Below are 17,094 nucleotides of genomic sequence, written 5' to 3'. Positions count from 1 at the left end.
TGGGACAGTGTCAGGCTCTGTGAATTGGGATTTCACTGGTGTGGGGCTGTGTCAGCAGGCTCTGTGAATCAGGATTTCACTGGTGTGGGATGCTGTCAGCCAGGCTCTGTGAGCACAAGGGAAGGTACAGGAGCATTTCTGAAAGCTGCTCAGCAAGGTTTGTCTGCTTCTGCTGTCATTTATGTATTTAAAATAGGAAATAAGTCCTCCCAGGTTGTTGATGTGCTTTCCTTCCCTGCTTCCTTGGCTCCAGCTGTCAATTCCTGCAGCATTAACAACGGAGGCTGCGAGCAGGACTGTGTTCAGCTCAGTGAGGACCACTACAAGTGCCAGTGCCAGCCAGGCTACCAGCTGAAGGCAGATGCCAAATCCTGTGAAGGTGAGTCCTCTGTTGAAGACCCGCAGTAAAGGCAATTTAACAGACCCCAGGACGGTGTTTTGGGTCACTGTGTTCATTCCTATTTCCAAATGCAGCTTTGGGAATTGCTTAATGACAGACTTTTAAATATAACACGTGTTTGAGGTGTGAAGCTCACTTTGAATCACAGCTTTGAACAAGATTTTGGCCTCCTAGATCCCTGGCTGCTCCTTGCACAATGATGGTGATGACATAGGTTAGGAACTTAATGTGATTTAATTCTAACATTTTATTGCTCATCAAGTTGCATATAGAGTTGGCCTGCATTACATGTTTTATTCTACAAAAAAGTCTTCTCTTTATCTCCTTTTGGCTTATCACAGGCTGATTCATTCATCCTGCCCTTCAGGTTTCTAAGCAGCCTCTCAAGCAGAACAGCAATGCTACCTTTGGGTTTGATTGTTGCTTTTCTTTTCTTGTATATCTTAACATATTCATCAGTTTTGAAGGCAACCCCCCCATTCCCCAACACAAGCACACACACACACACCCTTGAACATGCCAGAGAAAGATAAGGCCAAATTTATGGATTTATTGAGCTGAAATTCCTGTCACAAAACCGTTTCCATATGGCTCCTCTTCTGCTCGGAGATTTTGCACGCTGTGGATGAAGTGTAAGTAAATCCTGCTGTTCAGATGGCTCCCAGCTCCTGCTGGGTGCAGAGAACCCTTCCCCTTCGGTTTGGTTCCCCCCAAATCCTGCCCCAAATGGGGGCTGCACCCCAGGGAGCACCCACAGCCTGCTGGCCTCTCTGTCTCTCATGGAGTGGTCACATTTTTTCCCTAAGATTATCACAGAGCCAGAAAAGGGGAGATTTGGGGAGAACGGGGTGTCACAGAGCTTCCTCTGCTGGTCTCCATCCCTTTTCCAAACATCTCGAGATGTGTTTGGCCAGCTGGCTGTGCAGAGCCTGCACAGGGCTGTGGGGTGGGATTATGGACTGGTGGGACCGTGGTTGGGTCAGAGGGGTCTGAGTGATGCCAGGTGGGGTGGGAATTCTCCTGGAGTACTCATAGCACAGTTCAAGCTCCCATGGACCATTTCCATGCCCTGTCTCAACTGGGACCCCTAAAAGGGGAGGTTTTGCCACCACTGTTCACCCTCTCACATGGTGGGGCTGAAGAGAGTCACCCACTCACCAAAGGCAGTGTTTTGTCACCAGCCTGTGGATACTGAACACTAGAGAGGGGCAGGGTCAGCCTTGTCTGCAGGTGGGCACCCATTACCTGGTTACCCCAGGGTGTTCGAACCAAAATGAATCACTTCAGCCCTCCCCAGGAGAGCAGCTCTGCCTGGGGGAAGGAGGATCTGCCTTGTAAGCAGAGCTCAGCTTGCAAAATGAAGACTGAGTAGGATGCTTTTCCCTCCCATAAATACCTGAGTGAATGAATGCCTGGGAGAGAAAAGTGCTAGGTAAGGCCATGGACAAGATTTTTACAGGAACAAATGAGGGTGAAGTGGTCATGAATGCATTTGGGTTGTCAGTTCATAGATATTTTAAGTAGATGAGGTGAGTCTGGATGTTTTTTTGTTTTCCACCCAAAGCTTGGCTGCTGGAGTGATGGTTTGGATGGAGAAACCACAGTGTGATGAGAGTGTTTGCCACAGCAGGTGTAGGTGCTGTGCAGGTGTGGATTCATCCCTGTGGACTTTTGGGAGTTAATACTGCACCCACAGTCCTGCAAAGCCTTGGAGAAACACTCAAGCCTGGTAGTTTTTCTCTTTACCACTTTATATTTTCTCCAGTGTGAAGTCATGGTTGCTGTGAACAAGAAAATTTATTTGATAAAGCCCAAGCCTCTTTTCTTTAGGTGCTCTAGAGGTTTTTGCAGACAGGACTGGAGACCCTGTTCTTTACAGCCTTGTCTGCCCCATCCCTGGCAGTGTCCAAGGCCAGGCTGGATGGAGCTTGGAGCATCCTGGGATAATGGAAGGTGTCCCTGCCCATGGCAGAGGGTGGAGCTGGATGAGCTTTAAGGTCCCTTCCAACCCAAACCATTTTGGGATTCTGTGTCCTGAGGCACCTGGGAAATGAAACCATGCCAGTAAATTTTTCACCATAGTGTTTAACAGCTTGGAGTAGAGATTTGTAGGATGGAGTCTGTTATCTACTAAAGTTATTAAATGAACCAGTAAGAGGCAAATGTGTGAAAAAAGAACACTAATGAGTTATTTTTGGCTTTTCCTGAAACCTGCTTCTAACAGGAACATATCACTGCAAAGCAAGTCAATCACTGATTGCCTCATGTCCTGAAGATCTTTCCTTTACAAACTTACCTCATCCAAGGACTTCCAAGGCTGCTACCTTTATTTGAATTACTATGTTTTACTAACATCCACTGTGTAATTTGTTGTTTGCCTGTTGTCATGTCACAGAGCATTACAAGCTTTACTCGGTGCTGTAATCATTCTCAAATTAAAGCTTTAGCTGCTCTGAAAACCTTCATAATATGCAGGTTTAACAGATGCTGTTTGATAGTGATTTCATTTAATTTACCCAAATAGAAAAGGAATCGGCAAATAACTCAATATTTCATATCAGCAAGGAGCGAGTTCTTGCTTGGAGCTAAATCCTTTGTAGACCGCAAATTGTCGAGCTGCAGAGCCAAGTTGTCAGCCTTGGAAGTGTCATGCACGATGAAGTGCTGCTGTTCCTTGGAAACCTATTTGCAACCTATCGTGTCAGAAGTCCAATTTCAGTTCTACATCCCTAACCGTGCTTTTATTTTATTTTTTTTTAGTTGGTTTTTTTTTGTTTAATACTGTCAAGTCAAACTCAGCCCTGCAGACTGGAACGGTTTGTGCGTTGTGTGTTCCTGAAATGGCAGGAGGCGACATGAGGCAGTTTGCGGATGTTCTGTGGCTGCTTCCTCTTTTACCAAATGGTGGCAAAAAATACCACTTGGCTGTACAGAAAAGGGACAAAAAAGTGCCCTGTCCCATATTTAGTTAAATCCACATGAAGAAGAGAATTTTCTCTCCTGTTCCCTCCTTCTGTGTAGCCCATGGAAGAGCAAAGCAGCCAGGTCAGAGCAAAACTCCTTCAGCCCTTCCCAGGGCTCCTCAAACCCTGACTCCAGTGGTGTTGAACTGATGGTGACTTTCCTCTAGGGCTCTGAGAGAAGTTGGCTTTTATAGAGCAGGGCAAGTGAGAAATATTGCTCATCTGTCTCAAATCAGACAGTAATTAGTGAAATGCTAAAGCTGAATCAGAGCTGGAATTGTAGGGAAACAAGTATAACTTCCAGAAATTTTATTCAAACAGAACTGTAGAGGACACATTTTCAAGGTGCCCTCCAAATTTGCCTGTGGAATGTTGTTCACCAGAATTTTGGTGTAATGGGTGCTCCAAAGCAAAACCTCGGCCTGGTGCAGAATGTGAGGGCTTAGCCCAAGTCAGACCTGTCTGAACAGTCGTGGTGGGTCAGTTCTGGGGTGTGCCAAGTCTCTGTTTGGGCAGTATGCTTCCAGCAGGCACATGTTCCAGAAATAAACCCATACAACACAATGAAATCTTCGAGATGGAGGCTTCTGTAGGCACTTTAAAAGTTTTTCTAAGTACTTGCCACTTAGGGCAGCTTATCCTTGAAAAGGTATGTTATTGTTCAAGAAGAGGAAAAAGCCTTGATGTACAACATGAATGGCATATGTTTATAGACTGAAAGATGTCTTTGGGGGCTCTTCAGTGTTTATTTCCTCTCAAGCCTTTTAAATATTCATTGTTTCGTGGTGAACTCCATCATTGTGTGTGTTTATGGATTCACACATACTGGAGTGCTAATTGCTGTTGTTTAGAGAACTCTTGAAATCTGTTCAGGTACAGCAAAATAACAATAAAATGTACTTTTTTTGTCCTACTTCCAGTGTAATACAAGCTCGGTTTCCTGCTGTTTAAAGCCTTGTTGCTGCTCTGTGAAAAATGTTGTCCAGCAACAAAAAGCATCCAGAAAAACAGCAGCTTTACTCACCATATGCTGTCACATTTTTCCCCAGTCTAATCTCTTACAGCTACTTCGTCATTAGTTGTAACAATGGCAGGTAAGACCATTTCCAGGCAAAAAGTGACCTTTCAGTTGACAGTGTGCTCTAATTTGTTTCAGTGATAGACCCCTGCACAAGTGGGAACGGAGGATGCTCACAAATCTGTCAGAATGAGAGAGGAATTGCAAAATGCGAGTGTCATCCAGGGCATTCTCTTGCTGCAGACGAAAAGTCCTGTTTAGGTAAGAAACTCTGGACTCTTTATTGTGAAGAACGTTATTAATCAGTGCTCTGCCTGACTGAGCTGTGAGTGGAAAGGAATATATTAGACAAATATATGTGTGCATTTTGAAACAGCCTTTCTCGCTGTGATACTCACATCAGCCCACAGTCTTGAAGGACTTTCTTAGTGATGAAAATGTCTCTGTGATCTCCTAAGTCATGCTTTCTAGCAACTGGATTTGTGAATGCTGTAGTGTTATTCTTGTAGGGTGCCTTTAAAATAATGTCCCAGTTACAGCTCCTGGAAAATTGGTTCAAGTAAAACTCTGAACCAGGTCACTGAAAACCTATTTAGAATTCAAAGGGCTTTTTTAGCTGGAGAGCTGTTTCCATATTAATGGAGAAACTACTGTGAAGGAAGAAATCATGATGTGTAAGATTTCCAAAGAAGGAGCTTAAAAAGTTGAATTCTGAAGTCCTGTGTTTAGTCTGGGGTTGTCAAAAGAATCTGTTGCATTTCTGACCTGAAATTTGGGGGAACTGGAGATCAAAATACCTGCTTTTCTCTTTCAGTGAAATGCTTGGAAGATAGTTTATGAAGTAAAAAGCATTTGTGGACTTCATGGTGCACAAATACTTAACAGCCAAGTCAGGACAAGTCAGGATCAGGATGTGTGTGTGTATATATATATCTATTTGTTTATTTATTTATATATATTTATATTTATTTATATAAAATACATTTTCTATATATACATACAGTAATTTTGCACTCCTCTTTTGAAAACATGGCCAAAATCTTGCCAATATGTAAATTATTGTCTCATATAAAGGGTGCTGGGTGCCTTTCAAAATATTTACTTCCTACCGTGAGTATCTTACTCAGTTGCCTGTAAGTCCTTCTGTGAGTAGAATGGCACATCTTAGTGATTCTCTCTTACTGGAATTACTCATGAGTAATTACTGAAAATAAAAACTGTTTTCAAGTAATGTGCTGATAATGAGTGGATGGAAACAACAGTGGGTTTAGCAGTAGGGTCAGCCTGTTGTTTGTTTTGTCTCAGATACACATTGACATTTCTGTTGATTTATGTATAAACTGAATCACTGAGTCAACTTGCAGTGTTTTACATTGGAACAAATTTTCTCCCCAGCCTCATGGCAACAATCTTTTGAATCATTAAGCAGTGTGTCTTGCCATGGATATACAATTATTGTTTTTTTCTCCTAGAAGTTACTCAATGCCTTTTGCAAAATTCAAGCTGTTGTTTGACTCTCTGGAAACTGAGCTGGAAGGAGACAGAGGGCAGCTGGAGTGTCATACTTCAGCTATTAGCTCTAGGACAGGAAGAAACCTGTGCAGGATGGTGGCTGTGGTTCAACTTTTAATTTTTTCTATTTAAAAAGAAGAAGAGAAAAGAATATTTACAGCCCTGGCCAGCGCAGTGTACTCACAAACTGACAATTAGAGAAAAAGGAGGAATAACCCATTTTGTTCTAAGCAGCAGCTGCTCCCATGGCTGCTTCAGAGAAGCTGTCATTTGTCCTGAAATTTTCATGAGCCAGTGTGTGGTGCTTGCACTGCCTGGGGCCTCTCTTTGCAAGGAGCCTGATTGCATCCATCAAACTCCTTGTGCTCGAGTGCAGGGGCCACGAGCACAGCGCTGGGCACAGCACGTGTGGAGGGACAAACTGTTAGAAAGTGTGGTTTGTGGGATAAAAAGTGAAGAGCTGCACATCAGACTGCTCCCTGCCATCTTCAAGACACTGACCCAGCATTGGTGCAATAAATAATCTGTATTTTGCCAGAAAGGTGGCAGAATGAGAAGCACCAGGAGATGCATCAGGGGTTTGCCATGTGTGATACCAGTCTTTGCATAGAGGTCAGTGTTTTGTGCAGCTGTATTTAGTGTAAATTTTTGTGCGTTTGTTTGTATTCTTAAACTAATTAAAAGTTTTAACTAACTCCTTAAAGGTACTTTTATGTTCCACTGAGATTTTAGGAAGATGGACACCTTTGGGGACATTTAACTCCAAAATACAGACCAGCAGGTGTGAAGCTGAGGAGCAGCCTGCTTGGCAGAGGACTGGGGGAACAGCAGCCTCCCCACTTAAGGCTCTGCAGCTTTTCCTTCCCTCACAGGGCTGCTGGAGCTGCTGTGCTTGCTGCAGGTGCCTCCCACTGCACTGCTGTAAAGCAGCTTCAAGATTCAGGGATGATCTGTCTCCATCATCCCTCCTGGAACCCAACCACCACTTAATCCAGATCATTTGACATTCAGAGAATAATCAGCTATTTCTTGTTCCATTATTTTAACTATAATGGCTTGGAGGACATGGTGATCATTTCAGAGTTTTGGAAGTTTCTTCTGAGTTCTTCACACAAGGTCTTCTTTTGCCATTGCTCTTTTTTTACAGGAATAATAAATAAGGTGCTTTGGCTGATACTGCAAATATAGTGTTTGATACTGTAATTGTTCACACTGAGAAATTCAAGGTCAATGGTGCTCAGAAAAAGATTGTTCTGGAGAATAATGTGAGTATAATGTTCCTGGGCTCACCGGGTGCTGTCCTTTGTAGGCTGACCCCAGGATAATCCTCCCAGCAGATATTTGGAAATGCAGCCACATCCATATATAGAGCAGTGTTATTTTTTCATTTCCGTGTCCAGCTGAACAACTTTCTGTGTGCTTGCAGACGTGGATGAGTGTGCAGAGGGCAGTGCCAGGTGTGCCCATCGCTGTGTGAACACCCCGGGCTCCTTCAGCTGTGCCTGCAGCCCCGGCTTCGAGCTGGGCGCGGACGGGCGGCGCTGCTACCGTGAGTGACCCTGCCCAGCCCTGCTCCTCTTCCTCTCCCCTCTGCTCCCTGCCAGGCCTCACTTCTCATTCTCTGGGATTTCCATCCCCAGCAGAGGAAATGTATGCAAAAGATCAGCCTTAATACTGTTTTCTTCCTCTGCTGCTGCTGCTGGGTTTGCAGGGTGACACGTTCCTAAGCCTGTGTTCACAGACCTTAATTACTGCCTTTCAAAGAGCAAATAGCCCTGTTGGTTTATCTTCAGAGCCTGGTGAATTCTGCTGCAGAGCCACCAGAATGCTGCTGTTCTGTGAAATGTATTAATTCCTGCACTCCTCCTCCTCCTCCTGCCAGCTTTCTTACAGTCCTGATGCAAGAGAAAACCAACACAATGTTCTGCTCTTGTCTTTACCTGTCTGGGTTTGCTTATGGTTCTCCTGAGATTACTGGCACCTTTAAGAGGATGCTTTAAAACAAAAAAAGGCAACAAAAAAAGAAAGATTTGGGATGAAAAACTAGTTGAACAACTCAAACTTCCCAAGCTAAAGCGAGCCCTGTTGTCTTTCCTCACGTGCTTACCCCTTGTCAGCGGGGTTTCTTAATCAACGCAGCTTTTCTGGAGAGGGGGACTGACTCCCAGTGCTGCTCGCTGATAGGTGATCCCTGGCCTGCCCTTGAGGGCAAATTTAGATTAATAAAGGAGGTGATGTGGAAGAGTTGGGGTTATTATGGACCTAACATAAGCTCCCTGGAATGCAGACAAAAGCATGACCTGTTTAGCAAAGAGGTGGGCAAAGATCATTCAATCTAATAATACTGTGCAAGAGCTTTCAGCAGAGCTTCCTTAGGAAAATATGCTGCATGCCAGAGAATGAGTGCTTTATTTAAGAATGTGTGTGTAAGAAATAGTTATTAAGAATGAAATCCAGTTTCAAGGCATTAACATAGATTAAAAACAAAACCCAATTATGTGGGAGATATCCTGGAGAGTTATTTCGTAGGTGATGGGGAACTGTGAGTGGTGCAATGGCAGAGGAAATGTGATTAATATATAGATATGAAATCTTCTGTCATAGGCATAAAAAAGAGGTTTAGATCACTTAGATTTCATTGTGCTTTTCTGATAATAATTTTTCTGGATGTTCAGCAGATCTCAGGGGATGGTGATTCTCTGTGCCTCATGTACAATATTGCAGAGCAAACAATAAAAATAAAAACATTCTGCATATATTTATGATCAGGATTATCCCAGTGTTTGAGCAATTTACAATCTTTGTTTATTCTTTCATTTCCCCAGTGGCTGGGGAAGAGCTGGTATTTCAGTTTTACTGATGAAGAGCTGGGACAAAGTAAATGATGAAGATTGTGTATGAAGTCAGATTCTGCATTTAATTACTGGGTTTACTAAATCCCAGTTTAACACACTGGACAGGAGACCAGGGAGATTTCTTCTCCCTCATGCAAATAATCACACTATGCATGAGATGTAGAGATATTTATTCTCTTAATTTATACCCTCTTCCAGCTGGAATTACATTTCTTGTTGGCAAGCAGGTTGCTCCCGGGGTAGGACCAGAGCCCAGCAACACAGATGTGTCTGGGGAAATTCTGTGCCAGATCTGATGGCCACCACTCCGAGCTGGGCTGTTTCTGGAAGTACAGTGGCTCCTTTAGGAAGGGTGTTTCTCAGTTTCCCTACAGAGTAGGAGAAATTATTTCCTGTCTAAATAGCTCTCTAACAAAAGCTGGCTAATCCTTTGTGAAAAACTTCATAACTGATCCTGTGGTTTCTTTGCATCCTGGAGAAATCATCTGATGAAGTAGCTGGGTGGCAATGAGGTGGCCAGGTGTTCCATTTTTCATGTGAAGGAAAAGGCCAGGATGTTCTGAGGACATGGAATGGCCAGGATGTTCTGAGGGCTGTCCAGTGCAGCCCCATGAGGAGGGCATGGAAGTCTGTCAGGGCAAAGGGGGCTGGCAGTGGCACTGTACCACCCTGTAGGGGACAAAGTCTCAGCAGAGGAGCTGCTGTGTCTCCCTGGAAGGGACATCCAAGAACCAAAACCTGGAGGTTGTTTTGCATTGTGGTTGGGTGTCCATTTCACCAGCAGGACTCTGCTTAGGAAGTTTCAATGCCTTTATGCTTGGGAGATGTTTCAGAACCCAGCTCTTTGCCATTCCCATGCAAAACTCCAAGCTGCTCTTTGGGAAGTGCATCAGGCTGGGTTGGGAGCACCACCTGGGCTCCTCAGATCCTTCTGCTCCTCCTTTGGGGCAAAGCATAAAGCTGAGGAAAGCTGGGAAGGCTCCTGTAGCAGGTGGCTGCTGAACACTGAACCAGCCTCACATGGCTGAATTTGAGAGCATCCACAAACACCTGGAGCTCAGTGACTGCAAAGGCTGCTCTTGTGGGGAGGGGCTGTGAGCTGGTTACGCTCACTGCTACAGTGCTCCTGGCTGCTGTTTTACATCCTTCGGGCTTGCTTTTTACTCCCTTCTGATTTATTTCATCCAGGCATCGAGATGGAAATCGTGGACAGCTGCCGGGACGGGAACGGCGGCTGCGAGCACGGCTGCGAGCACACGGCAGCGGGACCGCGCTGCCACTGCCCCCGCGGCCACCGCCTGGCCGGGGACGGCAAAGCCTGCACAGGTATCCGGGGGGGGGGGGGAGAACCTGCACAGGTAACCTGAGATGGGGGAAAAACTGCACAGGTAATCTGAGATGGGAGCAAAACCTGCACAGGTAACCTGAGATGGGGGAAAAACTGCACAGGTAACAAAACCTGCACAGGTAACCCGAGCTGGGACAAAGCCTGCACAGGTAACCTGAGATGGGGCAAAACCTGCACAGGTAACCCGAGCTGGGGGAAAAACTGCACAGGTAACTCGAGATGGGGGCAAAACCTGCACAGGTAACCCGAGATGGGGGAGAACCTGCACAGGTAACCTGAGATGGGAGCAAAACCTGCACAGGTAACCTGAGATGGGGGAAAAACTGCACAGGTCACAAAACCTGCACAGGTAACCCGAGATGGGGGAGAACCTGCACAGGTAACCCAAGATGGGAGCAAAACCTGCACAGGTAACCCAAAATGGGAGCAAAACCTGGAGAGGTAAACTGAGATGGGAGCAAAACCTGCACAGGTAACAAAACCTGCACAGGTAACCCGAGCTGGGACAAAGCCTGCACAGGTAACCTGAGATGGGGCAAAACCTGCACAGGTAACCCAAGATGGGAGCAAAACCTGCACAGGTAACAAAACCTGCACAGGTAACCCAAGCTGGGGGGCAAAACCTGAGCAAGTAATCCCAGCTACAAGCAAAACTTGCACAGGTAACCCAAGATGGGAGTAAAACCTGCACAGCTAATCTCAGCTGGGGGCAAAACAGGTAACAAAACCTGCACAGGTAACCCGAGCTGGAGGAAAAACCTGCACAAGGTAACCTAGGAGCGGGATGGGATGGGTCCCCAAGGAGGGCAGGGAGTGGCAATGACAAAACAACAACTAAATAAACTATTTAGTGTAATACAACACTGCATGACCTGCTGCCATGGCTGTGTCTCACCATGAGCAGCCCAAACATCACAGAGCTGACTTTGTTTGCCTTCCCGTCTCAGCTGGTGGCTGGGAGCAGCAGCACAAGTGCTCCCAAGTGCTTCTTGCACAAACTGCACTTGGTGCTCCAGAGCCTGCAGTGTTTCCATCAGATTTGCTCAGTGATGAGGTTACACTGCTGCCTGTGAGGAGTCTCACTTTGTTGCTTTCACCTCCCGAGTTAGATTTGGGTTTATTTTGAGACACAAGTTTAAAAATTCATTCATGTTTTAAGCAATTCTACTATGAGATTCTTTTTGTGTGTGTGTGTTTGTTTTATGTTTTTGTTTTGTTTATGGCTTTTGTCATGCAAAATGTATCTCATTCTGCTTTGGGCTTGCTGTCAGTATGCCATTACAATTTTTAAGAATAGCCAGGAAGAGAGGGGGAATGGAAAAAGGAACAGGCACCACAAAGCAGTGCAGGGAGATATGAGATGATGAGAAGAGGTAGGGAGTGGGAGCACTGATGAGTGTGAGAGGCATTACAGACAAAAGGAGTCTTGCAAGGAAAAAAAGCCAAGTGCAGGAGAGAGGAGGAGCAGGGGAGGAGGGAAGCACTGAGGGCTGCAAGGGCGGGTGATGATGGAGCTTAAAAAGCAAAACCAGAAGAAGTTTGGGAGGCAGATTTGGAGCCAGAGCCTCACAGGGGTGGGTGGGTTGCACAGTCTTGTCTGTACAGCTGACAGGAGGCAAAGCAGCCTGCTGCCCACACCCCAGCTCAGTGACCTGCTGCTGGGGAGTTCAGAGGGAAGCAGATACTCCAGACACAGCAAGGGAAGGGGGAGAACACAGAGGAGGGCTGAAGACATGAAAAGTTGCTTTTAACAGCAAAAAACTCCTTTTTGTCAGATGCAGATTTTGCATTCCTGCACAAACAAGGGGCTGTTGCTGGAGCCCCGAGTGAGGCGTCACCTGATGTACTGCAGAGGAGCTCAGCTTGTGACATTTCTGGAAAACACTGCCTTCAAATAACCTGCATTAATCATTTTCACACTGACCTCCTCACCTCGATTGATTAATTACATTTTCTTTCTCCTGTCCGTGTTTCCTCATAAAGTTGGTGCTCCTTCCAAGGTTAATTGAGACACTGACCTTTCCCATCTGCAGCTGCTCAGCCAGGCCACGTTCAGAAGCATTTTGCAGACTCAGCATTGACAAGGTGGCCCTTGGATGGCCACTGACCTGCTCAGCAGCCTGACAGCAGCCAGGAGCCTGCAGTGCACAGATAACAGCTCAGCTCTCCTATCTAATCACCAGAGCAGCGGTGTCAATGATACCAATTTCTGAGCGGGCACAGAGCAGGAGGAGGCAACAGGAAATCAGTTTCCAGAAGCTGCAGCTGAACCTTCCAGGCTGCTGCTGTCCAGCAAGAGCCTGAGTGGATCAGACATTGGTAGTTTGCATTGAGTAAGGTTGAATGCATAGAAGGTCTAAATAGTCAAATGTAGGTCACTGTTAAACAGAATGTTTTTGAGGGCCGGTGGGTCTTTGCTGTTGTCTCTTTTCATAGAACCATAGAATATTCTGAGTTGGAAGGGAGGCACAAGGATCATTGAGTCTCACTCCTGGCCCTGCACAAGCACCCCAACAATTCCACCCTGTACATCCCTGGGAGCATTGTCCAAACCTCTGGAGCTCTGGCAGCCTCAGGGCTGTGCCCATTCCCTGGGCAACCTGGGCAGCGCCCAGCACCCTCTGGGGGAAGAACCTTCTCTGATATCCAACCTAAAACTCCCTGACACAACTCCAACCATTCCCTTGGGTCCTGTCCTTGATCACCAGCAATGCCAGCTGATGTTTTGTAAATCCCCTCATGGCAGCTCAGACTTGGAGAGGAGATGCCTCTCCCAAGACATGGAGGGTCTTGGCTGCCATGGGAGAAGGTAGACGGCAGTGGCTGTCAGGATTCAGGATTCAGACAGTGGGAAGGTAGAAGGCAGTGTCTGTCAAGATTCAGGATTCAGACTGTGAATGTCTGAATTTATGTGCTTGAAGGAAGGTGCAAAGCAGCGAGTGCTGCGGCACAGAAGCTCTCAGCAGAGCTGTGGCAGCACCTTGGGGTGTCTCAAGGGATGAACGTGCTGCCCTTTCCTTGCAGATGTGGACGAGTGTGAGACTGGGGAGTCCTGCTGCTCCCAGTTCTGCATCAACTACGCAGGGGGCTACGAGTGTGCCTGCAAGGCGGGGTTCCAGCTCAGCGCCGACGGCTGCTCCTGCGATGGTGAGTGCTGGGATGGGCCGGGCTAGGCCGGGATGGCCTGGACTGGGATGGCCTGGGCCAGGCTGGGCCGGGCTGGGCTGGGCTGGGCTGGGTTGAGATAAGCTGCAAGGCACCTAAAGGTCATCTCATTTCACCCCTGCTGTGGGCAGGGACACCTCCCACTAGACCAGGCCATAGTGGGTATTTTTGCCCCCGACGAAGGGAAAGAAATAAGGCATCTGACTCCATCTTGTCAGAAAGCTAATTAATTACTTTATTATACTATATTATTCTATATTATATTACATTACGTCTAAACTGAATCTGCCAAGCACTCAACTGCACTCCACTGCACAGAATCTCATGACTCTCCCCCTACAGTCCCAACACACGCACACACTTGGCCCTGACCGGGCAAGGAAACAAAACACCATAACTGTGGGTAAACAATCTCCATATTGCTTTCTGCTTTGGCACAACACAGGCACAGCAAATAAGATAAGAATTCCTTTGCTCTTTCTCTGAGGTTCAGAGAATGTGAAACCCAGAAATATTTTTGGGAAGGATTGTACCTTGCTTTTCTCTGTGGAGAGAAATTTGGCAACACCAGGCTGCTCCAACCTGACCTGGAACACATCCAGGGATGGAGCAGCCACAGCTTCTCTGGGCAACCAAGGCCTCACCACCCTCACAGGGAAGAATTCCCTCCTAATATCCAGTTTAAACCTTCCCTTTGTTAGTCTAAAGCCATTCCCACTTGTCCTGCAACATTCCATGCCCTTGTCAAAAGCCTTTTGGTACCAGTGGCTTGGTCTAACTAATCCCAGCCCAGGGTAGAAGAAATGCTGTCGAAGCCCTTTGCAGGGCTTTGTGGGCACTGCCCTAATGAGAGTCACTGACCCTATGCCAGCTTTGCTGGGAAGGTTTTTACAAATGTGTAATTTCCTCTTTGTGAAGCTGGAATACAGGAATAACCCAGCATCAAATTTGGGGATGTGGGAGAGGAGCCAGCAGAGAAACTTTCCCTCCTCTCTCCATGGACACTGTATACTGATGTGTGTTAAAACACTCCTTTCACAAAAAAAAAAGATCCCTCAAAATAACTGAAGGAACAACTGAGCTTAACAGCTTAAAGCATCTGTTTTCACTCGAGACAAAAACATCAGTGAAATAATCTGCTCCCTGTAGTCCTGAAATGTTTTCATACCTCCAATACCAGAGAGAAACGGAGAGCTCCAAAACACATAAGAAAAATTGTGTTTTCTTATGTATAGAATAATTTGTCAGATGCAGCTGGGCACAGCATGGGCTCTGCAAGCAGAAGTACTTGTTCCTAATCACCATTTATGTCTGGATTTTCTAGATGTGGATGAATGTCGTCTGGATAATGGCAACTGTGACCATTTCTGTGTGAATTCCCTGGGGTCCTACGAGTGTGCCTGTAAGGAGGGTTACAGGCTTGGGGACAGCAGATGGGCCTGCGTAGGTGAGTTATTCACAAAACTTGTGGGCCATTAAGCACTTCCCACTGATTTGAAAAGTGATTTTTGGAGCGGAGATTTTCACAGATCCTGGGATTTTGGGAGCCCAACTTGAGCCATCTCTGAATGTGGCCAGGGTAGGGCTACGTGCAGTGTGTGGATCCAAGTTCATCCTCCAGTAATGGCTTTTGCCAAAGATTAATGGCAGATGAATGCTTAAATCCCCTGGACACATTTGAAAACCTAAAGCTCCTGGTTTAGAAATTAATACTATTTTGACACTTTTCTTGCACTATTTGATGAAGTTTAACATCCTGTGGGAAAAAAAAAAAGTAGCCAGATTTTTCTTTGATCAACCATGGCAACTTTTCCATTAGTCAGTGATGTTATTCTGGATTTCTGCCAGTGTAACCAATCCAGAGTTTAACAGAGCAACTCAGCTTTATAACCAAGTTTAGCAACTGCTAAACCTTAACCCAGAGTTTGATATTCTAACCAACACCAAAAAGAAAGCCAACTGATTTCCCGTCATTTTAAGGCCCAGGTTTTCATGCTTCTTAAAATAAATTGCACAGCCGGCCTCACTTTCTATTTGTCATCTCCAAAACGAGCAAGAGTAATGACCTTCATTAGCTAAAAATAATCTCAAACTTCAAGTGAGGAAAATGAATCTCCTCATTTAATTTTGATTCTCCAGGAGCAGAGGTTTTTTTCCAGAAGAAGAAAAAGGGAAAGATGGGGTGGGGATGGTGTCTCCCATTTCCTGTCTATTTTCTTTTTTGGATAGCAGGAACTCTGTGAGAAAATGCCTGGGCTGGGACTGCTGGGGAGAGGTGTGACTTGAACATCTAAAGGCATCATAATAGTAAGAAAAGATGTAGATGAGAGGCCATTGAGGCCATTGGGGTGCTGATGGCTGTGTTTGTCCAGCCCTAGGTGCGGAGGAGGCCGATGCAGAGGAGGCAGCAGGGCTGGCTGGTGCCCCGGGGCTGCACTTCCGAGGGCCCCCCCAGCTGCTCCACCTCGCCCTCGGGGCCCTGGCCGAGGATGGAGACCCCCGAGGAGAGCTCACCCTGGTGCACAGGGTCGGTGAGTGACCAGCAGGGCCCTGAGCCAGCACTGCAACCTGGGGGGATCATCCTGGCAGAGGATTTGGGGCTGGGCTGGCGGGGCTCAGCATCAGGAGCGTTAATCCTGCATTCTGCATCCTGCCTGTCGCCATGTTCCATCCCAAATGGGACATGTTTGAGGAGCCAGGAGGTGCCTGGGTGCTTTGGGAGGGAGGCAGGGGAGGAATGAGCAGCACAGGCTCCTTGGAAAGCAGGGTGTCTGCCCAGAGCCCAGGCAGCAGCCACAGAGAGCTCGTCATGCCAGGGCTGAGAGGATGGCATGGCTTGTAACCTGGGGAAACCCCCTTCCTCCTAGAGCTGGGAGCATGGGTCCCTGTTTACAAACCATTTTATAACAACTGGAGGCTTTTTGTTTAAGATATTTGCATTTTGTCTGTGTTAAAATCAGATTTCCCTTGACTCTCTGGGAAAAGCACCAACCCATCCACGTGTTGCTCAGCTCAAGTGGTGGCAAACAGCACAGGAGCACCCACTGTCACAGGAGTAGGTGCAGAACAGCTTTGCACCCACCTGGGCTTTGCATGATTCGATCTTTCTACCCAAAGGTGGAAACTTCACAATTTTAGGACTATTATGAGGTGAAACCCTGTGTCTGCTTTGTGCTGTGTGCTGGTGGATCACCAGGGAGGATTTCTTGCTTTTTCCTATGTGTGCCCTGTGATTTTTATATAAACTCTATAATTACCCATCTGAGGACTGTGCCCTACAGGCAAAAATCAGGAGCTGGTCTTGACTTTAATAAAAAAATTACCTTATTTTTGTGAACAAAACTGTTAAGACCCTCCCAAATCACACAGCATCAAGCCGGACTCAACAACACTGATAACCAACTGGGAAACTGATAAATGAGATCACCACAGGCAAAATTATCAGGCCTGGAAACCACAATCAAATATTTATTGACCACTTTTTGCATGTTTTATTTATATTTAGCTACAGAAATTTGGGTATTATCAGTCACAGCTGAGCAGCTGCACTTTTTCTAAGGCTCAGGCTTTGCAGCATGTAGTGATTTGTATGCAAAAGTGATGAAAAAAGGAACTTTAAATGGTTTAGTAAGTTCTTTTACCTTCTAAATAGCAATTTATTCCTTGTGTTTTCAGACCTGGTTTGTGCTGCTATCTGTATTATAAAAAAGCCTGCTTTAACAGTTAGCTGGTGCAAATAATTAAATATTTTCTCTAACTTTAATGACTTTTTATGATGGAAGCATGATGTTTTCAATGGTGGTCTGAATTCTTCTCCTAAAGTATGAATTTGT

At 46.1% G+C, this 17,094-nt stretch overlaps 1 protein-coding gene across 8 annotated transcripts in view; it reads left to right on the top strand.

The window, feature by feature from the left end:
- LOC102062060 (uncharacterized) overlaps positions 1–17,094 on the top strand; it is a 191,920-nt gene that overhangs the window by 127,438 nt on the left and 47,388 nt on the right. For 4 of the 8 annotated variants that reach the window (XR_012581682.1, XM_074547465.1, XM_074547469.1 and 1 more), the window contains 7 exons: positions 254–379; positions 4,520–4,642; positions 7,320–7,442; positions 9,937–10,074; positions 13,121–13,243; positions 14,586–14,708; positions 15,634–15,792. Coding sequence is in view for 7 of the 8 variants with exons in the window: in XM_074547465.1 (XP_074403566.1) it covers positions 254–379; positions 4,520–4,642; positions 7,320–7,442; positions 9,937–10,074; positions 13,121–13,243; positions 14,586–14,708; positions 15,634–15,792 (915 nt within the window). In the remaining variant the exon portion in view is untranslated. The remainder of the gene's footprint in view (positions 1–253; positions 380–4,519; positions 4,643–7,319; positions 7,443–9,936; positions 10,075–13,120; positions 13,244–14,585; positions 14,709–15,633; positions 15,793–17,094) is intronic. The other 4 variants (XM_074547468.1, XM_074547467.1, XM_074547466.1 and 1 more) reach the window with 4 other exon arrangements.

This window comes from Zonotrichia albicollis, chromosome 9 (assembly GCF_047830755.1).
Source record: "Zonotrichia albicollis isolate bZonAlb1 chromosome 9, bZonAlb1.hap1, whole genome shotgun sequence".
Lineage (NCBI taxonomy): Eukaryota > Metazoa > Chordata > Aves > Passeriformes > Passerellidae > Zonotrichia > Zonotrichia albicollis.
Note: the sequence above shows the minus strand (reverse complement) of the source record. Positions and strands in the feature narration are given on the sequence as shown.